We start from the raw sequence: 26882 nt of genomic DNA on the forward strand, positions 1-26882 counted from the left end.
TGGCAAGTACTATATTTCATTCACATATTGTTCTAAGTAGGAAAAATTTTTTCTAAAGTTGTTATGTTTTATTTGCAAAATAGATTAGAACTGAATTATAAAAATATGAGTATCTGGGGCTTTTATCTTAGAGTTTAGTTGGAAGTGTCAGATTTCCCTGGATATTTACAACAAACTTGTCTTTGATTTTATCTTTTAGAATTCTTTGGCTACACATACTTTACTGGTGACCCCTTTATTTTAACTCTCTATAATCCTCTGAGATGCTTTCTTAGGTTATTTTTTTATACAATGGACAAAATTGCTTGCCAACATTCATCATGATAGCTAGTCTCAGTAATTTTTATGTCCCTTTTGCCAGTATTTGATGATAGGCAGCTTTTGAAGCCTTTTGCTTTGTTTTGTTTTGCTTCAAAATACTCTTCATACCAGATCTTCCCAAAATTCATTAGATTCCAAGGTTGAAGAATTTTCTTTTATCATCTGACACACTATACTTTTATTTTAATGAGATTTTTGAAAAGTAGCACCTTACGTTAACTCACTGACATTTCTATTCTTCACTTAGTTATCACACGCCCACCGCATTCCTTGCCCTACATTAGGACTGAGGAAGGTATAAAGTACCATAAAACAAAGCTGTTGTCCCCCAAGAAGGAGAAAAATGTACTGGTAAAATTGCAAAGTAATGTATGACTTAGAGCAACAGTGAGCGCTCCAGAAAATAAATAGATGATTTGAAGAAGCTGTAGATAAACAGCATCTAGAATATTTGGGAAAGACCTGATAAAACAAGTTTAGATGTACTGATTGGTAAATATCAATTGAATGAATAAGTCAATGAGTGATTACTGGAAAATGGTAGGAACTTTAGAAAAGTTTTTTTAAAAAGGAATTCTTGGTGAAGTTTCTATAATGAGACTGGAATTGATTCTGAATAAAACATGTCTGGGACTTTTAGGAAACTAGGCTGGCTGGAGGCAGAGAAAAGCTGTTTGGGGAACTAGAGTGGTTAAGAGACTGGGTTTCTCTGTTAGGCAGACCCAGATCCTATTCCCATACTTGCCATTTACTAGCCATGTGGATACAATGAGGATTCGGTGAGAATGCAAACAACACACAGAGTCTGGCTCAACACAATAGAATGAAATTATACTTTAAAGGCATCTGTAAACTGAATTTGGGGGAAGCCTTGAATGCCAGAAAAATTAGAATAGATTAGTATCTTGGAGGCAATCAGGAGCCACTGCAGATTTTGGACAAAGCACTAAAACAAGCAAAGAGGCAAGGTTGTTCTGACTTTGAGGATCTGAGATTGGATTGAGAGAGTCAATGGCTCTTGTCTCAGGTGATAAAGCCTTTGACTGAGGGGATGCCAGTGTAATAGAAATAAAAATATGAATTTAGGAGACACTTCAGAAAAACAGTTCTTAAAGGATAATTGGCTATAGGAAAGGTAGGAAATGAGAATTCAAAGATGAGATTGAGTTTTTATGATCGCACTTTTTTCTGTTAATTGTTTTTACATTTCTATTCCTTCTGTGAAAAATTCAGTCTGTTATACCGAAGCTTCCTTATGATGCTGGTCTTAGGAATCCCAGATTACATATCCTAAAAGATTAAAACAAATAATTAAGAACCTTGAATTATCAAAACAAACCTATCTAATATTAACGTGGTGAGAAAATAAATGCTACCATCTAATCAAATCAAGTCATCATTTAGATGATGTATTGCTTTTTAGAGAAAGTCAGTATTGCTTTTTAAAGAAAGTCATCTACTGACTGTACTTCTTTCTGGAATATATAGGAAGAATCAGTTCAGTTGACGAGATCACCTGCCTTTGAAGACTTAAGGAGTATTTAGCCAGACAGCACAGAAGTTGCCAACTTACTAGTGTAGAAAATACAAGTCAAAGTTTAATCAAGGAGCAACCACTACCAAGTGTGAAAAACTTCTCAGGAAACAGAAAATTTCCTTCAAGACCCATAGGAGGGATTGGTAAATAGTTTAACTCCCCAGGAAAGGGTGATAGGAGGCAAAGATATCATAGTAACTTTGGGAAAGAGCACTGGACCAGAAGGCAGAAGACCTGCGTCCCAGCTGGGCTTTGGTGAGCAAGCCACCTAACTTTCATTAGACCCCAGTGACCACACTTGTAAAATGAGAAGGTTGGAGCCAACCTCTAAACCATATTTTGACTCAACTATTGTATGATTCTTGTTCTTTAAAGCAATTGTTGGACGTTTTTAAGAATAAGCAAAGGATGCAAAAAGGAAGCATGGTCGTAGTTCATGGAATGGCTTAGAATTCTGGAAATTATATAAAGAGAATAAAAGGAATGTTCTAGGAGATGAAAGAATCTAAAGTCAGGGGTGGGACAGAGTCCACACAGCTAATGACGGTCCAAGCAGAGCACCTTTGCTTAGCACCGCAAAACAACCACCAGGTCTTGTATTTTTGAAATTTTACTTTAGAATGATAATAATCACAACTTAAAAAGTTACTGATATCCAGAGATAACTTGAGGTACTTCATAAGCTAGGAAGTTGTGGTCATACCTTGAATTAAAGTCCTTTATTGTATGATTTGATCACAGATAATGGTAATAATGGGGTGGCTTGGGGCAGGGACTTAATCCCATATCATCTCAAACAGCACACTCAAAAGGCCACCACAAGTCAAATGAAATGTACATTATTTACTATGATTAATCTATATTGTCTCAATATTATACAAGGGTAAATAAAAGTATGTTTTGACAGTTTTTATTTTTAACGTTTATTGATTTAACAGACAGTCCTTTAAAAAAAAAAAAAAACCCATGTATGATGTGCTTGCAGAATGATCACAAGTTGAGGTTAATATCTTGGAAAGTCCTTCCTGCCAAATCACAGTCTTAAAACCTCTTCTCTATTAAAATTCTGGAGCCACCATGGGTTACAGAAATATTTTTATTTCTCTTACCTTTAACAGACATATTTGAAAATAGTCATTCATTAATTTCAAAGCAGGTGTTATCAAGATTGTCAGGGCAGGGAAGGTATAGCTCAGGTGGTAGAGCATGTGCTTTAGCATTCACAAGGTCCTGGGTTCAATCCCCAGTATTCCCTCCAAAAAAAAAATAAATAAGTAAACCTAATTACCTACCCCTTCAAAATAAATAAAAAAATTTTTTAAAGAGGAAGAAATTTTCCTCTGCCCTTCAAGGTTCTTCTGGCTGGTCTAAGTGTTGCTGCAAAACTGGCCTCTGGACCCTGAAAGACAGATTGAGACTTAGAGGCAGAGTTTTGGGAGAATCAGAAAATAACAGCTTTATTGCTTTGCCAGGCAAAGGAGAGTCACAGCAGGCAGTGCCTTAGAGGCTGTGAATCCCTCTTGGGGTTGGGGTCTTGAGGTTTTATAGAAAAACCGGATGGAACAGAAGAGGTGATAACATTCAGGGCATTTTACAGGATGCTACATTCCTCTTAACCTCAGTGAACCTTCCTAGCATCGTGTCGTGGAGGAACTCTGGAGGGTCTGTCCATTCTTCTGAGATTTCCGCCTGTTAGCTCCTTCCTGGAGCATAGCCTCCAGGTTAAAGCTATTCTTAGTAAGGAATATATAGAAAGGAGAAAGCCTAATGGAAAATTGGGGAGGTTGTTTAGCAAAAAAGCAACAAGGGAGAAGGAGCAAGCTGCAGGACATCTCATTCCAAATGAGTCAGCAAACAGTTTTAGCATCAGGGAAGTCAGTCTGTAAGTTTACTTTCTACTCCTTCATGAGAATTAAATTGATGTGAGATAGATTAACAAGAGAAAATCAAACAAAAGTTTAATAACATGTATACATGGAGAGACACAGGAAAACTGAGTAACTTGTCAAATGGCCAAAACCCTCACCTTAAACTATCTTCAGCTAAAGGCAAAAGAAGATGTTGGGACTTCAAAGAGGGAGGAAGGCAATTCACACAGAGAGAGAAAAGCAAAATTCTGGGAAACAAATGTTTGCTGGGCCATGCAGAGACCGTGGGACACAGAGTGGACTCTGATCTCTAAGAGTCTCCCCCATTATACCCAGCCCATATTCTTCACAGACATCTCTGGTGATAGCTTTATTCCGGTAAAAGACCAACTTTCTAAATTCTTATGGCAGTTAGCTGGAAGGTCAAGGTTTCTTCGTGAGTTTTTTGGGCCTTGATTGTTTTCAGTTTGAAATAATTCGCATGCCAGAGCTATTTGGGGTTTGCAGATTTTGTTCTCCTTCTTTTAGAAGTTTCACAGTCCAGAAGTTGAATTGATAGATTGCTTTACATCTTACTGAATCCGTCTCATGGTCCTGACAATAGGTCAGTTCATTCTAGGATGTGATAATGCAGGCAGGCTCTCAAAGACCTGTAGGGTGCAAGCAATCAGGTACTTAATAAGAGGCATTTCTGTGGAGAAAAATGAAAAATAAATGTTAATGATTGGAGCAAATTATAAACCTGATGTCTGAGTCCTGAGAGCTGCCAGTCAAGAAGTTTTCTAGACATTAGGGGCAAAGCAGCAAGCACTGCAGTTTGAAATGTTTCTGATGGTGCTGTTGCAGGAGGAGGGGTGTTGCGAGAATGGTCATATGCTGGGTCAGGCTGAGTTCTTGGGACAGGCTGCCAAGCGAGGGCAGGGAAAAGTGAGTGAGTCAAGAGTGAGTCCAAGTAGAGAGAAAGCAGGTTCATTCAGGGAGATACACAATCCAGAAACAGAGTGTAGGCCATCTCAGAAAGTGAGAGCAGGCCCTGGGATGTGGGGTGGTTAGTTTTTATCAACCGGGTAATTTTGTAAGCTAGCAAGTGGAAGAATTATTCCAACTATTTTGGGGAAGAGACAAGGATTTCCAGGAAGTGGGCCACTCCCCAGTTCTTGGCCTCTTATGGTCAGCCTCTATACTGTCATAGGCCCTGTGAATATTTCACTTAGCATGCTAATTTATTACAATGAGCATATACCGTGGGTTAAAGTCTACCGGAAGTCAAATCCTCTGCCATTTTGGGCCTAGAAGGTTCCATCTAGTTTTTGTCATATCCTTTTTTTTTTTTTCAAGGAATGTGTTATTATTTTAATGGTCATGCCCTGCCCCCTTCTCTCCTGTCTAAATGTAATCGGGTGTTCAGGTAAACTTTTTGAGACAGTCATGAGATTTGTCTAAATATAGATAATTATGGTGCTCTCTCTTAAAATTATATCAATTGTTCAGCTTCAGTTTTCAGGGTTTCAGGAAAAGGGCAGCTTTAGTTCCTAATGATTTCAAATGAAAAGGAGAAGCAGGAGAAAAATTGGAAACATTAGTTTGAACCATTGTAGCCACATATTTGAGGAAACTAGAAGAATTCAGGATTCTGTCCACTGACAGTGGAAAAACAAACCTTGAAGATAATTAATACAACTACAACCTAGTAGCCACAACTACATTTTAGTTTCTGCTGGAACACATTTTTCTTCTCTAAAAATCACCTCACTTTTATCAAAGAAAATCAAATTACGACTAATTTGTTTGCAAAGTAAGTTCAGTGTCATTAAACTTGGCCTGCAAGGCCAGCAAGAGTAGCAATTGACCATATAGGCACTTTTAAATCTATTTTGCTGGAACTTTTCAAGGGAACCCTTAGATCTGAACTTTCAAAGGCCTCTCAAGGCCAAGGACTTGCCATCAGATTTGTCTGTAGTATCTATACATTTGGGTCAGTTCCTCTCTTCTTGAGGTCCCCAAGATATTCTGAGGTTCTTGGGCCTGCCAGGAAGTAACCTTCCTTACTCTCCTGGTAAGGCTGCTGGGAACCCAGTAATCAAGATGCCAGGCTGTTTTTCAAGGAGCTTTATGGGTCTATAAAGTCAATCTTAGTTCCTTAAAGCTGTCTGGTCATATCTGATTCTATGCACATTCACAAATATGACATTCCAGTCAAAGACTTGGTAATATAACCAAGTCTTTCCAATGATCTCCTGTTACAAGGGGAACAGATTCTTAGCGAACTTTTGTAAATAACTATACTGCCATGAAAATAGGAATACTCATTTTGAGTTTCCAAAGTCTGAAGGAATCAGGTAGGGAGAAAAAGATCTTTCAAATCTATTTACAAAGGTATAATTTACCAAATTGCTGTAAGTCATAGAGGAAATGTTCCCTTATATCTAGAATGCAAAGATTAAAAAGCCAGTAATATTTCAGACAAAAAGTCATAAAGATTATAAACCATACTCATCAGTTCATTCTTGTTGAACTTGATCTTCTGTTAGAAGTTTTATGCAGCCATTAGGTTTTTCATTAGAGTTCTATAACTTCTTACCATTTTAGTTGTATGACCTGAAAGTTATCAGAAACTTACATTTGCCCAAAAGTCCTTTCTATGAATCTTCTTGAAGATCTTCATTTTTTGTAAAAGCATCTTAGTAAAACAATAACTGTCCATAAATGACAAAAGGCTTAAAATTGCATTGTTAAAGATCTGATTGCAATGCAATTGACAAGAAAATTTGGCAATTTCTGTGACATACAACATTTTAAGATAATAAATAGAACTAAGTCTGATAGCATGCCAGGATCCAAATTTTAGGAATTTCGTATAACTTCTAGAATATCTATATGAATAACATTTACCCATACAGTATAACTTAAGGAAGCTTATCATCACTCATTTGACAATGCTTCCCATGTAATTTAACACATCACTAAGCCTAATTAGGTTAATATCTCTCTTTGAGATGTTTCAGGGACCCTCTAAAACATACCAAAGTTAACTAGAGGTCAAAAGGACTTTATTAAGAATTTGATTTGGGGAAGTTTGTCAAAGGTACCAAAAGGTTTTAAAACACTTGGTCAAATAGGAATATAGGTCACTGTGAGACAATAGTTATTCACTTAATCAAAGTGATGATAAAAGATTTGAAAGGTAAATACAAAAAGTTATAACACATTCCTTAAATGATAAGAAACTTTACAATCTGTTATCAAAGTAGAACAATCTTCCAAGAAAATTTTGTCCTCTTAGCAGAAAAAAAAAATCTAATTTTGTACCAGCTTACTTTAAATATTAGATAATTCTAATGTTCACTCAATTAAATTCATTTTAAGCTTAGCCAGTCCTGACAATGCACAAAACTATTTTTTGTAGGATTCCTTTTCCACAAACCTTCTATAAGTTTGTTTCTCACCTTCAGATTTTGACCTATGACTTCTCTTTTACTCTCTCCCTATTTTTTAACCTCTTTCTAGTGCAGAATTACTTTCTTTTCCCTTAACAGAATGTATTTCCACTCCTTATATCTTTTTTTCTTGCATATGAAGATGTTTTCCTTGTTAATTTTACTAGTTTTAATTATATGGATTAATTAGGGTTCTTAATCATTCGAAACCTTAATTTCTAATGAAATTAAGAAGTGAGCAATTGTAAACTGTTATATCAGTATTTTTTTAATTGTCAAACTTATGAATATATTTTATAATTTCTGAAAACTTACATTTCCTCATAGCATATTTTTTTCCAGTGTGGTATATCACATATTTCCAACAAACACAAACATTTTTACTTTTTCTGTAATAAGAAGACAAAAGAAGGCTTAGATTTGTTTAGTAATTAATGTTCAATATTTTAGCATCTCTGGAAATGATCTAGATGTTCAATGAATTCCCATCATTTGACTTAACTTAGCAAAACCCTAAAGCTTCAAGTCACCAAAAAAAAAAAACTAGGGAAAAATATTTTTAAGTATACATGCCTTAAAAACATAATTATTCTTGAAAAGTTTACCTAAAAACTTGTGTTTTATTTAAATTTATTTAATTATAAAAATTTTATCATACAAGTTATCTTTTTTGTTTTTGCTGACAAATTTTGTAACAGAGATAACTGAGTTGATTTGACTTGTGGTAAAGCTAGTAAAATATATCTTACGTTTAATGCTGATAACTCTCAAGATAAGCCTATTTGATTAAACCAACAAACTTAAACTTTCTTTTATTTATTAAAGATTAATCCAAGATTACATAAACTTGAAAACATTTGAGTTTGTTTCTACTACATTTAGAAATATTTAACAAATAAGTGCTTACTTTTAAGTCAATTAAAAAGAGCTCTTTTACAAATTAATTTTGGTAATACCACTTGAAGATAGAAAAATACCATATCTATATTGTACACACATAGACACCACTAGAGATCTCATAACTTTCATTTTAAAACTTATTTTTTTAACATTTTTTATTGAGTTATAGTCATTTTACAATGTTGTGTCAAATTCCAATGTAGAGCACAATTTTTCAGTTATACGTGAACATTCATTGTCACATTTTTAAAACTTTAGTAATGAATCAAGTACAACACAAAACACTAGTTTCTAAATAATAGTTGGAATAAGTTAAGTTGATCTGCTCAGAAGCTTCTTTACCATTTTTGGAAAAGATTTTTAAGATTTGTATTTGCTCTCAATAAATCCTCAAGGAGGCTGTGAATTCGATTTAGGGTAAGGGAGCATTTCCAGCAGATTGTACTTTTTAAAAGGCCTCTTTTTTCCCCACTTTGGTTTTTCAGATTCTACCTGAATGAGTCAACCAGGCTGTCTCAGGCCACTGTGCACTGTATTTACATTTCTGATTGTGTAGAGATTTTTAAGACAAAGACGATTGCTTTCAGTTTCCCCAGAGCACTGGACTGCTGCCTAAATGATATTGAAAGGCTGATCTACTCATCCAACTAGCGTTTCTTTAATTTTCTTCTTTACATCACAGAGAGGATGTCTAGCTAACATGGAAACCGAGAGATTTCTATGTTCTAGAACTTTAGGATTCAAGCCATCATGCCTTCAAAAACTCTGCACAAGGGACTCAATAAAGGCCCTCTTTCTGGGCACACAAGTCAACCCCATACAATTCACTCTAGGGGCAAAATCTTCCACTATTGCTTCTTTTGCACCCTGAATATCGGCCCCCAGTTTCCATCTCATATTATGTGAGCTCAGGCAACCCTATTCACGTCTTTTAGCATGTTGAGTTAACACTTCCTAAAGGGTGGATTTACTTGCCCTGTCTTACAACCCCTGACAAGGGAAACATTTCCCAGTGAGACACAATGCCCATCCCCACAATACAATCAGGCAAAAGAGATGCAACCATCTTACATAAAGTCCATCCAAATACACCAATTTTCCTATAAACTTTCATCTCAGTTCCATCAATTCTTATACCTTTAATCTTCATTTCCATTAGAACCTCGCCAACAAGTCTCAGTCTTACAAAGAGTCCCAGAAACTTTTCCTTTTTGGCCCCCAGTCACTTTATTCCTGTATAAAATGCTTTGGAGACCCCAGGAAGGGGTTAAACCAAGGGACCCAAGCCCTTTTGTCAATCTTTAACTTGATTAATCAGCTTAACTGTTGCCCCAAGAAACTACTGGTCAGGTTTCTCTGTAATTTTTTTTTTCTTTCTAGTCTTTTAAATTTAACTAAATTGGGGTAATTACAGCAGATTTGTTTGGAGTCCTTTAACACTAGGGGCCACCAAAAGGGGACCCTTTTGGCTCACACAATCTTAGGTAGTGCTGTATTAAAAAACCTTTGTTTTGATCCCATCAATGCTCATTTTATTTATCTCAATTCTTAATAATCATCTAAAGAGTTCCATCTTGCTGTGATGAGTTCCATGACTCTTCCCATTCTGATTTCTCTTTATTCCATCACTTTCAATATTTGCTTTATTTACTTTATGTTTTAACAACCCTTTAAAAATTTCCACCTTGTTGGGAAGAGTCTCTTTCCCTTGAATTTTCTTACTAAATAATCTAATGTTTTTATTAGCATCTGTAAGAATCATTGAGGGGAAGCTGAGACTACAAATTCAATAAGGCTTTCTGGACAGGTTTTTTTATTTGTTTGTTTTTATTTTTAAAACTAAGGGAGTTCTTAGCATTAGCTGGTATATTTCCTTGTATCCACTTTTTTATTTGGTCTCTCCATAGGTACCAGTAAAACAGCTATTTAAGGATGAGAGCTTTCTAAAAATTGACCAATTTAGAAGTTTCCTCCAATTCAGAGGATTCATCGTCTGGTCATTGATGAGTAGGATCTTAATAGTGACTCAAACCAATAAGCCTATTTATGGAAAGATCCTGAGATAACTTTCCAAACATAGTACCATGAACACAAGAGGTGTCCCCAGTTAGGGCAGAGATGATGTAGTCCCTATGTTCCAAAAATAGTCTAAGAATATTTGAGAAGATAAAAGCCGCTGATCGACTGGGCCCCTTATGACAAAACTCTCCTGAGAGCTGGCACAGCTGTGCAAAGAGACTGCTCAGAATCCCAGTCTACTTAACTGGCTACCAAATGCATATTGGTATGTGTGCCTGTGGATGGCAGAGACCAATGAGATTTTTCTCACTGGTATATAAATCAAGCTCTCAAGACATAGACCAAGGCAAAAGGAAAATCTAATCAGACCAATGATTTTCCTCCTTATAACAAATGAACTAAAAGACAAAGAAAAAAAAGTGACCATATCTGGGAGGAAAAGGAACAACAAAACAAGAGTACTCTACCAAATTTTAAACCAAAAGTCACCAAGTCCAAGGAGTTGGCCTCACAAGAATTTTTTCCTGCTAATCTAATCTGAGAAAAGAGGAAAACTCTTACCACTCTCTTCTCCAACAGAGCCTGCAGAAAGAGATCTAGAAGACTGACATGGTAAGAAATATAACTTTCTACTGGCTTTTGCCAGGTGCCCCAGGGTCTCTTAACTGCAACAACTTTGGGAGAAGTAGTGTTCAGTAGTGTTCAGTGAAGTTGAATCTCATTTGTCAGAGAAGAAGGAATTTTCCTTTACCCTTCTGGGTTCTTCTGGCTGGTCTAAGAATTAAATTGCTACGAGACAGATTCATAGGAGAAAATCAAACAAAAGTTTAACAATATGTGTATATAGAGAGACACAGGAAAATTTAGTAATTCACAAAAATGCCCCAAACCCTCACCTTGAATACTATTTTTAGCTAAAGACAAAAGAGGACATTGTGGGTAGTGGTTGGAACATCAAAGAAGGAGGAAAACATTTCACATGAAGACAGAAAAGCAAAAGTTGGGGAAATAAATAGTTGCTGGACCACGCAGAGACAATGGGACACAGAGTGGACTCCAATCTCTAACAGTTTCTCCCATTATACCTAGCCCATATTCTTTGTAGATGTCTAGTGATAGAGCTATCTATCCTATAACTATTCCTATAACAGGTACCTTGTCTAAATTCTTAGGGCAGTTAGTAGGAAGATCAAAGTTTCTTTCTGAGTCTTTTGGGTCTTGGTTGTTTTCAGTTTGAAATAATTCACACACCAGACATACGCTGGGCTGGCAAATTTCGTTCCCCTGTGATTCACTGAAATTGTATATCAATCTGGATTTTGCATGTTTGTGCATTGTTCCTGAGAAAGTATCCATGCTTTCATTGACTTCTAAAAGAGGTCCATGACCCAAAGGAGGATAGAAAAGTCTACTCTGTGACCTAAAATTGACAAAATCATGAAACTACCCTAAGTGAAATATTTGTAATTAAATGTTTTATTTTTCATAATCTCTAGCTAGCATGCTGACTAAATTACTGGCAGACACTCTCACAAAAATCAGTGTTCCTTCTAAGAATCACATTCTTCAGATCGAGTTCTCAAATAGGAATTAGTCATGCAAATTCCAAAGAACACAAGTTAGAGACAATTCCTGGAATTTAGCCCAGTATCAATTCAATTTGTTCAGTTCTTTTTGACTCAATTGGAGTGTGAAGTACAAACCATTTCTATACACTAATTTGATAGCACATATGTCATCCAAAATCCAAAATAAAGACAATAAATCCCTCATTATCAAAGTGGTTTCAAATGCTTCTTGTAAATCATGCTGGGTCTGAATTGTCTTTCACACAGGAAAATTTTCCTTCAGATTTTTGATATTAAATTATTGATCAATATTGACATTTTATGTAGACCTTACTTGCCATCACATAAGCAAACCGGAGTGAAAATTTAATTATCTTTTCTAAAAATGATTGCATATATATGTAGAGCAACTTAGCTCAAATTCCGCCTTTGGAAATGAGCACACAAATCCAATGAAGCAAAAGGAGTTTTGTGCTTATTTACTGGAAGGAAAAATTTGGGAAGAAAAATAATAGTACAGCTAGAAGTTAAATTGAAAACTTAGTGGAACATTGAGAAATATTGAGAATTTGTTAGTCTTCCAAGCCTAGATATCTATAAAGTGTAGAATTGTGAATGCAAATACTTTCCCTTAAGATCAGACATATTTAGTTCTTAACTTATTATTTGACAGCCTGCTGATTTTTATTTACTTTAAATATTTTCTTCAGTGATAAAATAGTTCTTTTTCTTAGCTAGTTATTGACTAACTGCATACAAAATTCTATGGTTTGTTGTAAATTCTCTGTTTTTCTGCCAATTTCCTCTACCTTTATATGGTGGGGGTAGGGGTGTGGAGGGGACAGAAGGACATCATTAAATTACAAAAGTAAAATCCCATGTGCTATTTCCTCCTCCCTACCTATCTCATCTTGTTACATGGGATGGACTTTCCTTTAGGCAACACTTGTTACAGTCCTGACAATGCGGCCACCTAAATAACAGAATGAATAGTCTATACAGAGTTGACTATTAATTTTTTGAAAAATTATTATTTTCTTATTAGAGTGGTCCTGGAAAATCTTCTGCATATATTTACCTGCTGCATAACAAAATTTAAATCAAATGAGTTTTCCAACCTGGAATTTTAGTTCAATTTCAAAAAAAAAAAAGGGGGATAGAGTAAATATGTCATATGATGGAAGATTTTTTTAATTGCCTTTTTAAAAAATCCTGCAAAAAATCAAAACGGACTTTTCCCTTAGAGTCCCTAATGCTTGTTTGGGGAAGAACATAGTTGCCAGACATGGAATCCCTTTTTCTAAAAATAGAGGTATATACTTTTTTTTTTAAATGGCCCACTTAGTAGGACTCAAGTTTGTTCACAATTACATTTATTTAATCTGGCATAAAGGAAAAAACTCACCATCTATGTAAGTTAATGTGAAACAGAAAGGCTTGTCTCTAGGCCACTGAGAGTTCCATTAACTCCCACCTCTCTGCCTGACCTGTTTCCCTCAAATAACGTAGAACCTTTGTAGAAGCCAAGTGCATCATCACATGTTCTCCCTCCAGCCTGTGACTAGAGACACAAAACCAAGTGACCAAAGCAAACCACATTATCAAAGCAATGAAAGGTTTCCTGAGGTCCTTAAGAACGACTCCTAAATTCTACCTTTCTCAATTTTTCTTGATCCAAAATAGAATATGTATTTTGATTTGCATGAAATAATTATATTAGTCATTGTACTATAAAATAATTGTGAGGCTTTTCATTTGTTCTTTACTGATTATCAAAGTGTCAGCTTTTCATTGCAGAAAATTTTGGGTGAGTGGGGAAGCATAAAGAACAATGTGCAATCCAAATTAATCATAAATCCCACTACCTGCAGACAGTTATTTGTTTATTTCTTTCCAGTATTTTTCCATCAACATTTATATATATATATATATATATATATATATATATATATATATATATATATATATAAACATTATATATTTTTCTCAAATTAAGATCACAATGAATATACAAATTTGGTTCTTTCTTTCACTTAACATTAAGGATTTCTTTTTTCATTAAATCATTTAATGATTGCTAAACAGTCAGCCATATGGATTATTGGTGCTTATCAATATTATCACCTCAAGAGCTTCATAAAAATGTAGATACACTGCCCCCAATTCACAGTATTCTGATACAGCAAGTTTAGCCCTGAGCATCTGTATTTGTAATAAGTGGTTCTGACACTTACATCAAGCTTGAAAATGGCTGTTGTGCACTAAAATCTACTGAATTCTCTCTTTCTGTTGGGCGTGTAAATTGCTTTCAGTGTTTTGCTATGTAAATATATTACAATATTTATTATGTTACTTTGTCAACGTCATTGATTAATTTCCCATCATTGATTCCTCAAAGGGAAATTATTATTAATAATTATCAACATTATCAATAATTATCAAGCATAAGAATTACTTTCAAGTTTTTGCTGTATAAAGCCGTATTATTTTCTTGCCAAATTTTAATTCTACTTTCAGTGTATAAGGACACCTATTAAACCCCTGACTATACTGAACATTATCTTTATTTTTATCTTTCCCAATGTGAATAGTGAAAAGTTAGTTTGCATTTCTTTAATTCACATTAGTTTAATTCCAAATAAGGTTAAATTATTTTTAAATGATTTGTCTTTCTTCCTGCATAAATTATCTATCAATATCCTTTACAGATTTTAAAAGGGATTTTCTAATATGTTTACACAATTTCTTACTGATTCACATAATTTTTAAGTTTTTAAAAAAATATAATTAAGATTAATTAGAACTATGCAAAAATTTTTTAGCATCACTCAAGTAAACATTCTGAACATTTTAACACCTAGTATTTAAATTTTACAGAAAGTTTAGGATGAAGAGACTGCTCAAATTAAAAGAGCACGGGCTTAAAACTAGGGAGACTTTCTCCTGTGTATGTAATTAATGGATCCTTTTTTATAAAGACAGTAAATCACTAGCAAAATCACACAGCAGTTTAGACAAATAAAATCCATTAGGTCCATGTATTACTGATATCAAAACCAAAAATGAAGTGTTCATCCTACTAAGTAAAAGGTAATTGAATTTGTTTTAACCAGACTAAATACAATATTGCAAGCTATTTACAAATTATAGATACCCTAAATAGCTTGTGTGCAAACAATGACTAAATTTAAGGTTTGTATATCATTCTTTTATAATAATATTCTCAAATCCAGGAAATCATAAAAATACTTTACATTTTAAACAAACTTTTTAAAATTTCTGTATTTATGTAGATATATATTTGATCAGATATAAACTTTAATATTGTACCAACAGAAAAATTATACTACAAGAAATATGGTCTAGAAGTTAGTATAATGAATAAGGCATAAAGTAAGCAAAAAAGCATATCCAGATCTATAGAATTTAAAGATAAATTATTTATGGAAGAATAGAGAGTAAGCAATAACTATCTTAGCCTGAATTAAGCATACTTTCAACAAGAAAATCTTATTTTGCACTAGCCTAACTTACCCAAAATTAATAAATGGAAGATGTTTAAGTCTGTTAGCTCCCATTCTAAAGCTTTTGTTTAGTTAACAAAAATGGGCCCCAGATGCTAGTGCAATACAGGATAGATTTTCATGCTCTCAATCTCAATTGAATGAAATTTCAGGAGTAAAAACCCTCGGAAGTTTTCCAGAGGTCCTGGAATTTGTCCAGGTGAGCATTTTTGTTTGAGATGATACAGGAAAAATGAATGTGGGGCATGAGGAGGGCAGTGTCTCAGGTCTTGGCTGAGCCCCTGGGATGTGCCCTACCAGGTGTGGGTCCTTGGCTTCATGCAGGAAAGAATTCAAGAGCGAGCCACTGTTGAGTAAAGGTAGATTTATTTAGAGAGATACATACTACATAGAGGGCAGGCTGTTTCAGAAGGCAAGAGAAAGGCCACGAGGTATGGGGATTGGGTGCTCAGGTTAAAGTAAAAGTCAATACAAACTCCATCCACAGAATGCAGGCCATCTCCGAAGACAGGAGAGCAGCCATGAGGAGTGGTGTTGCCAGTTTTTATGGGCTTGGTAGCTTCATATGCTAACAAGTAGGAGGACCATTCCAACCACCGTGGGGAAGGGGCTGGGATTCCCAGGAATTGGGCCACTGCCTACTCTTTGACCTTTTATGGTCAGCCTTGGGACTGTCATGGTACCTGTGGACATGTTACCATGCTAATATATTACAATGAGTGCATAATGAAGCTCAAGGTCTACTAAGAGTCAAATCTCCCCACCATTTTGATCTTCAAGTCCTACTGGGAGTTGAATCTTCCACCATTTTGGTGAGAATTGCTGTGTCATTCTTTGAATGGCTGTGCCCTGCCCGCTTCCCTCCTGGCTTACAACCCTGAATTAAGTTCCCCATCATCTCACCACTATGAAAAAAGCTATTTGGAGAGTGGGTTTTCTTACCTAGGATTCCCCTAAACCATAAAAGGCAAAGGCAAGTAAGCACAATGCCTGGGCCCTCGTGCATTCTGTGAAAGGTCGTGGTCAACACGCCTGGGCTCTCAGATGTGGTTACACATTCAGCTCAAATGCAGTCACTTCTTCTTGTTGCTCCTTCTCCTTCCATTTTTAAGTGAAAGCGATCCATTTCAATTGAGTTTATTTGAATTTACAGAATTTAAATAGAATGTAAGAGAATAAAAGGAATAATTAATGTAAAAAATAGCTCACAATAGTTTTCTTCTTTCTCTGACCTGCTTGGCAGATCCCTATTACAGCTTCTCTGATGCTTAATCAGGACAAGAATATCCCTTGTCATCCATATGGGCCTCTACCATCGATTTTGAAATCTTTGTCTGACATGTATGAAGGGGATTCCAAAGCAATAGAAAAATTTGCGGCAGCAAAGATCTGCTGGCTCTGTCCCTTTTTCACCTGACTCTTTATGACTTCCTTAGGCTTGCTTGTAATTATTTTTTCAGGGCTCCTTTTTCTTTTTTTGTCTGGATAACAAAGACTTCTTAACCTAGTCTCGAAAAACGAGTAAAGTAACTTTATGTACATTTTTAAAGTCATTTGATGATTCTTATTAATAACATGTAAATGTGACACATTCCATAAAATAGAACAGATGTTCAAATGGCCCTTGCTGACGTGGCTTATGCTGCATTTTAAGTGGCAATCTAAGGAGGCCTTTAGACCTAAACCGCGTACATAAAGAAATTAAGTCTTTAGTCAGACAGTTGTGGAAATAGCAGGCACGTTTAACAGGCAAGGAACTCTCGAAATCCTGAAAAGTGTTTCTAAATATTAATTATCAAGTGCCTTCATTTAAGAAAAGTAAATTTTACATGTGATAGTATTAAGTGAGTTTTATTGAGGGACCACAAGAAAATGGGGATTAATTATGAACTGGGCAGTGACTTACTTACTGGTCAATTATATTATACTAACCAAATATAGATACATACACACACAAGTATGGATAGCAGTGTGAAACTAAACTGTTTTTACATGGCCTGTTAGATGTTATTAGAAAGACAATGTCTTAGAATAACTTTGTAGAAAGCTTTATTCCAAACAATTTTCTCAACATGAAGCTTTTGTTTCCTTATCCATTTTTTATTTTGCTTTTTTGTTATCTATTGTGCTGGGAAACTGTCGTTGGATATGGCTAATAACCCTGTTAAATAACCCTCTCATGAAATGGTTTTAGTTTTCTCAAAAGAATGGTCTAAACCAACATATAAAATAATTGGGATACCACTTCATTAAAAAAATCTAATAGAAATGTTTAAGGCTAAAACAAAGTGGATTATAAAAATAATTTCCTCTGAAATAGAATATTTTAGTTTCAATTCATTGAAAGACAAATTTATTTAGCTTCCTATGGACAAAAAATAAATTAGAACAATTATTTTCTTCCAACAGCATTTTTTTAAATAAGATGTTTCTAGCTTCACTGAATATTCATTCATTCCTACATTTCAGTCTGGTCCTTTTGGAGATTAAACTGATAACTTGATATTGCTCATTTTAGGATGTACATTAATTATTTTACACCATTAATGTGGGACTAACTGAGGAATGTGGGAACAGCTAATTATTTATTTAGCATTTAGTAAATGGCAGTCTAACTCTTAGAAAGAGTTAATACTCTCAAAGTGTGTGATTTACTCATGGGAAATGTTTATTCTGCAATGGATCAGACCATTACAACACTAGAAAATGCACATCACTTACCTGAAATATTACACATTTTAAGAGAATAAATACTTTAATAGGCTGATTAGTGGTGAAATACACGATGCTTTTTATTAGTCAACTAAATGATATTTCACTTGCAAATCAATGTTCAAGTGCTGCTCATTAACATGAGGTTGCTTTGTTGTATCTATAATTCATTTGGCATTAAGTAATCATCAGACTCAATCATTATCAAATAGAATATCACAAACTGTATCCAAATTCTCTCAGTATAGAAGCCACTCCGTAGATTTAATACACATTTCTTGAACGCAGGGAAAACCTCTTAAAAGAGTTAAATGGATCATTTAAAAACTGTAACTTGAAAGCAAGAAGGAAACCAAGTACATGGGAAGCAAGAACCCATGACACATTTTTTTAATCCTCTTAGGGAATAATTAGAATGCGTGATCCTTACTCCCCTATAGAGGTAAACATGGAAGAAATCTAATCCAGTGTTTGTTGGCAAAGTCCGTATCACATGCAGCATGACTTCCTGGGGGTTAATTACATAATTTAAACAGTCAAATTGGACATGTGATCCTGGCTTCTAAATAGCATAGAGTGACTTTAAGAATCAACACAAAATTCAAATTGAAGCTCCCTGGGGGCTGCTACTACCTTTCTCTTGACTACCCTATGATTTCCAGTCCAAGAAACTGACCCAACTTAAATAAGAAAAGAAATAAGAATTAAGCTACACTCCATTGTCAGGAAATCAGTACACAAAAATTAGTGGCTGGTTTGTTGATTTGTTTATGCCATTATGTTTTTCCTTCTGGGACTGAATTTACATTCATCTCTTATGGGTCGTTGACATTCTTAAAGAAAAAGGAATTCAAGACACAACTCTTTCTTGATGACTAGTAAATTCTAGTTTATTACTGTTTTGCAAAAAAAAAAAAAATCCATGTAATTGGTTGATGTTGGTTATTTGACAATAAATGAACTGTGAAAGTGAACAGCACCAAATGCTGCAGATTTAATACATTCTGAAGGTAGTTGCAGTTGCATTTGGTTTGGACTCTGGTGGAAGGGCCTGCAGGATGACAAAATGAGAGGTTTATTTAGCGTCTGGGAGCAGCTTATAAAAGAGCTTAAATCCTCATTCCTTCTAACATCTTAACAGCTGTGCAGTTTCTTACAAAATATGTTTTATCGTTTCAAGAAATGCTGTTAACCTCGCAGTTTTAAAACTGAATGAACAAGGCCTCTTGGACAAATTGAAAAACAAATGGTGGTACGACAAAGGAGAATGTGGCAGCGGGGGAGGTGACTCCAAGGTCAGCCTCAATGTCACCAAAAGCGGGTAAACAGTATGTCAAGTAATAGGTCCATCTGCTGGGAGACTTGTACTTTAGACTTACTAATATCCCCCGGATTGCGAGTGCAGTCCCGTCACAGACTTAAGTGTGCAATTACTGTCAAAGCAAAAATATTCGCAAACAGTCTCAGTGTGGGGGTCACACTAACAAAACTAATTAAAATAGTCACTGAAAATCTCTGGCTTTGAACAAGTTGTGAAGAGTCCTAAGAACCTCAGTTCTGGAAAGCAGCAAGCTTTTGAAAGAGCAGTTTTGTGAAGAGGAGAGAGGACAGAGAGGGGCGATTTGTCTTGTTTCCGTCACAAGGACTGCCATGAAATTATTTTTAAGTAGCAGCAATAATCTGACTCCACCTAGACCAGGTACCTACCAGAAAGTCATTTCTCCACCTAAAACTCTCGGGCTTCCATTAAATAGCAAGTTCAATAACAAATCAAAGATAATCATGTGAACGAGGCCTTTCCTTTTGCCTTCCAGAACTGGATCAAACTACAAAAAGATCAGGCTACAAAAACAAGACCAACTCAGCTTTATCTTCACTGCATCCATGTTATATTTCCAGCTTCATAAAATGATCTTTTTTTTAATTTCTAAGTAGTGTCTAAAGAAAAAAAATGTATACAATTAACAAAAAATTACTAGCTAGTGTTCCAGAACTCTTCTTCACTGTAGATAATTTAAAGAAAACACTTCAGAGATGGGCATCTTCTGACTGAATTTTCTTTCCTTATATATCTTCAATTGGTTTGTAAGACCATTGGAAAATGTGAAGTATGCCCTCTTGCCCTTTCTTTTAAATTCTAGAGCAATGCCCAGAACAGGAAGTCCTGCTCATCTGCAGGCTCCTGGTCGGGCTACACATTTCTCACTTGCCTGGCTACCGAACCAGGAGGAGGAGGCTGTTTACAGGGAGGATCTGTCAGGGAGGCTGCTAATCTCACCCTCTTCCAGAGCTGATAACTTCCCCTTTACTCCTAATCGGACAAGCCTTCCAAATTCAGCTCACCTGCATATGTCCATCTAATAACCATCCCTGTTACAGGAGGAGAAAGGATCAGCTTTGTCAGATGAATATTCTGGCCACAGAGGAAGGCGGGAAAGAGGAGGAGACAACAGAATTGTGTGGACCCAATTCTGATCATCTTCAGAATCATCCATCTTCTATCCCCAGAGAGAATCTGAGTCCCTGGAAGGAAAAAAGCAGAGAGAGGCTAGAAGAGAGTCCTCGGTGATTCTCCTGAGATGGTTCCTCTTTAAGACACTTCGTTCAAGATACCAACCATATGTTTTCTTAAGAAATATTAACTCTTTTATATTTTGGAGCCCCAGACTGCCTAGAATGTCCTGATCATTTCCATAAAAATATAAACACATACATATGCAATACATAATTAGAAAATTACTCATTTATACTAATAATCTCTTCCTCTATGCAAATTAGAAATATAAGAAAATGTACTCTAATAGCACCAGAAAAAGCAAAAATGAAGATATTCTATTCAACTAGAAAAAAATTATTTTTATCACAGATCTGAACAAAGTATAACATTGCTTAACAGACAAAATTTTCCACAAAAAATGAATAATGGATTCCTGTTTTAGTGTACACTGAAGACTCTTTCCAGAGAAAAATAAGCAAGCAGAAACAGAAATGTACACATCCTGGAAAAAACCTATGAACAAAAGTCATTTTAATTTATTTAAATAAGGGATCGGACAACTCAGTTGAATTTTAATCTGTTTGCATCCAACACACTGGTACGTAATGGACACCAAGTAAAATATTTGGTGTTCAGAAAAATAAATATGAGTCTAACCTTGCAGTTTTCAGAAATCAAACTGCCTGTTCCTGTAGGTATATGACACGTCACTTTCACCAAAGCTGATATTCTAAAATGTTGTTTCACATCTTGATGTCATTTTCTAAAATGTTATAAAATTTAACATAAATGTATGTTAATTACATACATAATTACAGTATGTTCTATTTTCCTCTCAAGAATTTTGTTTTCACATTAGAAAAAAAATTCTCATAGGTTGTATATTGATATAATATTTATCACCAATAGAATAGTAATAGTAATACTCTACTGTGAATTTATTTTAAAAGATGATATTTTAAATGGTCTGACTTAACTTAGACCAAAGTAAATTACCAGGAGACAGTTGCTGCTTTTTTATTTTTGTTATGTGCCTTCTTCAGGTGACTGATTTTCTTGTTAAACTTCTCTCTCCCCTTCCATTTGGCCTGATCTTTATCCAAAGAGGTGGAAGGAGGAAAGGTGCTGAATTGGAGGATGAGGCTGGTTCTTAAGCCTTTGCTAAGCGTAAAGCCAAAGCAGAAGAAAGAATTAAATGCTGTCAATTTATCTACAAAGCACGTTGTTTAAAATGCATATTAGAGATCTCAGCACAGCTATGCTGTAATCTGGCGTGACCTACTTTTGAAATACAGAATCTTAGTAGGAAAAAACTAACTTTCCTAACAGCGATTCATCTAGCGAAGGGGGAAAAACATGGAAAGCTGTACCACACATGAATGGGTTCCTATGAGAGGCCAACTGACCCAACCTGTCATTTACAGGATTGGAACAAGGGAAGACATCTCCAGCCTCCCATTCAGCAGCATGTTATTAAATGTCTGCTTTAACTGGGCTGTCTACCAGTATCTATGGGTAAAAAAAGACTTACTCACTGTCCTTTCCCCCAAAGAGCTTATGATTTAATACAATCATTAACTGAATTATTTACAGGCACAATGACAATTTCCAGTCATACCGATGACTCAAAATAATTAGCAACCCCACTCAAGTGATAGCCATTCCCAGAGCATGACCAAGCAGCCCTCAGCCAGAGACACCACAAAAGAAATAAAGAAAGAGGTCTGGTATTTTACATGAAATAATGTGGAAAGGCATCAGTTGAGGGGTATGAATTTATTTGTTTGAAAATTTACTCCTTTGAATGTTAATATTATTGGGCTGTGGCCTTTTTTATGGTCATAAGAGATTCATACTCATTCTTGTCAATAAGATAAAAATTTACTAATTGACCATGAACCAATTTAAAAATATCATTGCAATGTCTAAAACTCATAATCCCCTTTGATTAATCTGATATGATTTAGTCTGAGCCCCAACCCTACACAGAATTTTATGCCAATTTTTTACATGTGTTGTTTAATCCTGGTTCTAGTTGGAAATTTTGACAATGCCTATAATCATCAATGACCCATAGTGCTAATAATAGCCACAGAATTATTGATTTTTTTGTTTGTTTTATACTTTATTCTCCTCCTATGTGTCTAAAAATAGGCATACCCATGGATGTGGATATTCATATTAAAATCATTTTGTAAATGTGATTACTAACTAATGTCCTCTTTAGGAATTATAGTAGATCACACAATACCCAGCTTTTAATTCGGCACTCTGAAGGATCAGCCCGTTCTTGACTTTAAAATATGTTATACTTGCAAATGGCCTTCTCTACAGCCATGGAAACCAAGGCAATAATAAAGGGATTATTACAGAAAATTATGCATGCATAAGCAGAAAATAATGGAAAGGAAAAAATGTTGAAAACAAAAATGAATAAGGGAACGTAATCCTTGGAGAAAGAATCTCCTAGTAATGAATTCCCTGCTCAGTGCCTGACATTCCTCCAGTTGACAGTAAGTTTGGTATTAACAAATATCTTATATTCAAAATTCCAATCTAATCTTAGCCTCTAAAACCAGGCTACTGGAATGAGTAGTGGAAAGAACAAAGAGGCAAGGGGAAAATGAAGCAAGTAGAGGAAATAGTATCTTAAGAGATAAATCAAAGTCAGTCTTGGATTTAATCTATAAATTATGCCTTCTATAAGAAACTTGAAGGAAACTGCTTTCTTTTCGTTCTCTTCTCAGCATTAAGTCCATCTCCTCTGAGCACACCCCATTCAACAAGTGTGACATAGGCTAATATAATGTACCTTACATGTGTGTTAAAAAAGCTTTGGTGAGCTAGCCTGAGGATAAAAACCCTTAGTATAGATTAAACAAAAACACTTGGTCTGGATTTAAAATAATTTAAATGTAATAATTTTACAGAGCACCTACCCTGAGTCAGATACACTGGCAAATATTTTACAAAGATGAATGAGGTGTGGCTTCTGTTCTCAGCTAGTTCACATTTCACCAACCAACCTGCAGCTGTGGTTTTGTGACAATTACTTTATATATGGAGGTGGGGGATGTATTAAGGGGGTGGAGAGGTTATAGACAGTAAAAGCTAGATTAACTGGAGCTAACCAAGCACCCCAATTAACCATAATCCTCACTCCACCCCAACCCCAAACTTAGTTTTTAGTACAAAGTGTTAAATCATGCTGATGCTAATTTTTAATCCAAAAAACAATATAATATTCTAGGAGTGTGGCAAATGCATATTCTTAAATAAACTTTGTAAGACCTTATAACACGGACACAAAAATTAAATTGAATTCAGAAAGCAGATAAACCAAAACTTATATTTTGAAAACTTTTTTCAGAACCAATAGTACCAAAAAAAATGGATTTTAGTTTAACTATTAACTAGAAAGTTCAGTTAGCCAGAACCCTTATTTCCTGAGTCTTCTGTTGTTAATATTGTTAACTGTACAGGCTATGAAGGCAAACCATTATAAACCCTGATTAAGCTAATTTCTAGCTATTTGGCTAGATGAGTTAACCTCTCTGTGCTTTGGTTTCCTCATTTGTAAAATATAGGTAATAATAGTAACTAAACATGTAAAATGCTTTTAATAGTCCCTGGTACACAGAAAGCGCTCACGAAGTGCTAGGAACCATCCTCACAATCATTATTAACACATTACCTAGTTGTGAGGATAGGTTTCTGGAATTAACCCGCTGGTACCCAGATAAATGCATGCTATATTTCTCCAAACACACTCAACATTTCCTAGAAAAAGTGAGGCATTAGGAGATATAACCAGACAACATGTCAAGAGGAATGTAAGGAGTCTCTCTCTGAACATTTGTAAAAGCATAAAGAAACAAAAACCAACCAACCACAAAAATAAAAACAATAAAAGACCTTAAGAGTTAACAGCTCCCATCCATCTTAGTAGCCTTTATGCTACACACAGAGGTTAACATGGGACTGAAAACTAGAAGAATTCTTAGATTCTCAGAACACTGATGCTGACTGACAAGTGACCCTGGCCTCTCTGACACCCCTTGTATAATATTTAGTATTGAAGGACTCAAAGGTGGTAGGAAAGAAAAGTGGGATTTTAGAGTACGGGGAGTTTGTCTATTTATAAAAATGTTGGTTACCCCTAACCAATCATGTATTTGTCAGTAAGAATTTATAAAGTAAATTATAGTCACTACAATTTATGCTTAGAGTGTATTCATATGGTAGACTCAAGATAGATGAAAATTACTTCTGGTGACATTATTTAGGTTAAATTTAAATATTGCAATTCAGAAGGAAAATACCAGCATGGAATTATACTTTTAAAGAATGATTTACATGTTTGTCGCACATGGACTTCTGCATGAGGTGGTCCTTTGTCAGTAACATCCTCCTCTTTCAATTAGGTCTTGGATGAGGGTGGTGAAGGAGTCAATTTAACGATGGATACTGCAGATACACTTTTAAAGCATAAAGTAAAACGCTACTAGCTGAATCATGATGTCTGCAAGAAATGAAAGCAGTCCTATTTAGCTTCTGTGTAAGCCTGTCAACCTGTAGCCACTTGCATTAATTTTGAAAGAGACAAAAAGGAGCTTCTGGATTTTGAAAGCTTCTGGATTTTGAGAGTCTATAATTATGTTAGGAAAATTGAAACTGCTGAAAAAGCCCAATCCAGGCTAATAGTTTTGGATTCACAGTAATTGCATACATTTTATTTAAAACTCCTCCCTAGCAGTATGTGCCTGTTACCCAAAGCGATGGAGCAGGCCCCAGTTTTATGTCTGATTCTAAACCTGGGCCTACGGTACAAGACATAACAACCTACTGTGGCTTCTGCTCTGTCACTTTGCCATGCGATTCTAATGTAGTTTTCCTTGAATAACATAAAATAACATATATAATGTTATTTATGTTATTTTCCACGTGAAGAACTCCTGTAAACCTTGCCGTTTTGAAACTCAGTGAGGCAGGCGTCTTAGACAAGCTGAAAAACAAATGGTGGTACGATAAAGGTGAATGTGGACCCAAGGACTCTGGAAGCAAGGTCAGTCACTGCAGTTCGGGGCCTCTTGTGTTCACAAAGCAGTAAACGGGAGCAATTGTCAAGAGTATATGGAGACACTGAAAGCTAAATGTTTCTCTATACACCGCCTAAACTAAATGTTAATGTCATAGATTTCAGCAACAAGGGAGTGAGTGTCTTTTCAGAAAATTGCAAACTGCTCCCCCAATATTTTTAGGCTCTTATATAAATTTATATTAATTGCAAAAAATATATAAAAATAATAAAATCCCCGTATTATTCTCAAATATACGTACCACTAATCAAAGTAGTGCTTTGGGGGTTCGGTTTTTCTTTGTTTTGGAGGCAAAGGCCATGAGCTCTGTGATTTTAAGAACTGATGCACTTTCAAAACAGGAAATGGGAAATTCGTCAATAGTCACTTACAAAAAGATGATTTTAAATATTAAATATACATTATTCAGAAGTTCAGTCTTTTGTCACTATATTGCCAAGCATTCCACTTTTGTTCGAAGAGGACCTGTTATATTTTTGTTCTGACAGATAAAGGGTAAATCTTCCAATTCCATGCTATCAAAATTGTTTTAATGAATCAATATTTATGAATAATATTCCCAACTTCTAAGGTGTCTTATTCATGAATTATTTTAGGACAATGCAGGAAACTGTAGGCCTGATTCTGTTGAGTACAAAAAAAAAAAAAAATAGTGTTCCAAACAGTTATATTTTCATTATAAAGGAAAAGATGTAACAGTTTGTCAGTAGAATTTAAATATCTGCACAAATCAATAGAGCATAATGCCTGAAAGCCATTGTTGAAGATTCTTGAAATCTTCATTTATTTTTTTCTGTACCTTCTTTTATAAAGAAAAAAAAAAACCACTGGTCATCTTAAGACATTAAATAAGTGACTTACATATATAGGATAACTTCAATTAATTTCAGGAAGAATGAAAGTAATACTAATTGATCTCTTCTCAGGCTTATCCCTATATTTTAAGCACTTTTGTCCACCTTTGAACCAGAGTGGAATGAGACAAGCTTGGCCAAATAATGAAATAATTGTCTCAAATCCTTATTTAAAGTCAGAGGAGCACAAATACTTAATGAGTGATTATTTTTAAAATGAAATTACCCTAAATTTTTGGCCCAACCAGTTGATGTCATAGCTCAGTGGATGGTATACATAGTACATTCTTTAAATTAAACCCTCTCCTAATAAAACTATGTAAGTTTGCAAAAAACTCCCTGCTGAGAAGATAATGGCCACAGAGCACCCTTCAGGTAGTCTACCCAAAATATTTTTTCAAATAATGCTATATAATAAGTATAATATTTATGCTTTATGAAAAAATTATATATTATTTTATAATTTTAATATCTTCCTATCATATGCTTGACTATTTCTGAATTTATTATGAAGTAATATGTATACTAAAGCTCTGAAGAATAATG

The 26882-nt window shown here is 35.1% G+C and overlaps 1 protein-coding gene across 3 annotated transcripts in view; it reads left to right on the plus strand.

Moving 5' to 3' along the window:
* The window catches only part of GRIA4 (glutamate ionotropic receptor AMPA type subunit 4), a 432709-nt gene that overhangs the window by 400432 nt on the left and 5395 nt on the right, over positions 1 to 26882 (plus strand). For all 3 annotated transcript variants that reach the window (XM_074372962.1, XM_074372964.1, XM_074372963.1), the window contains one exon: positions 25334 to 25448. In XM_074372962.1, coding sequence (XP_074229063.1) covers positions 25334 to 25448 — 115 coding nt within the window. The remainder of the gene's footprint in view (positions 1 to 25333; positions 25449 to 26882) is intronic.

This window comes from Camelus bactrianus, chromosome 10 (genome assembly GCF_048773025.1).
Source record: "Camelus bactrianus isolate YW-2024 breed Bactrian camel chromosome 10, ASM4877302v1, whole genome shotgun sequence".
Classification (NCBI taxonomy): domain Eukaryota; kingdom Metazoa; phylum Chordata; class Mammalia; order Artiodactyla; family Camelidae; genus Camelus; species Camelus bactrianus.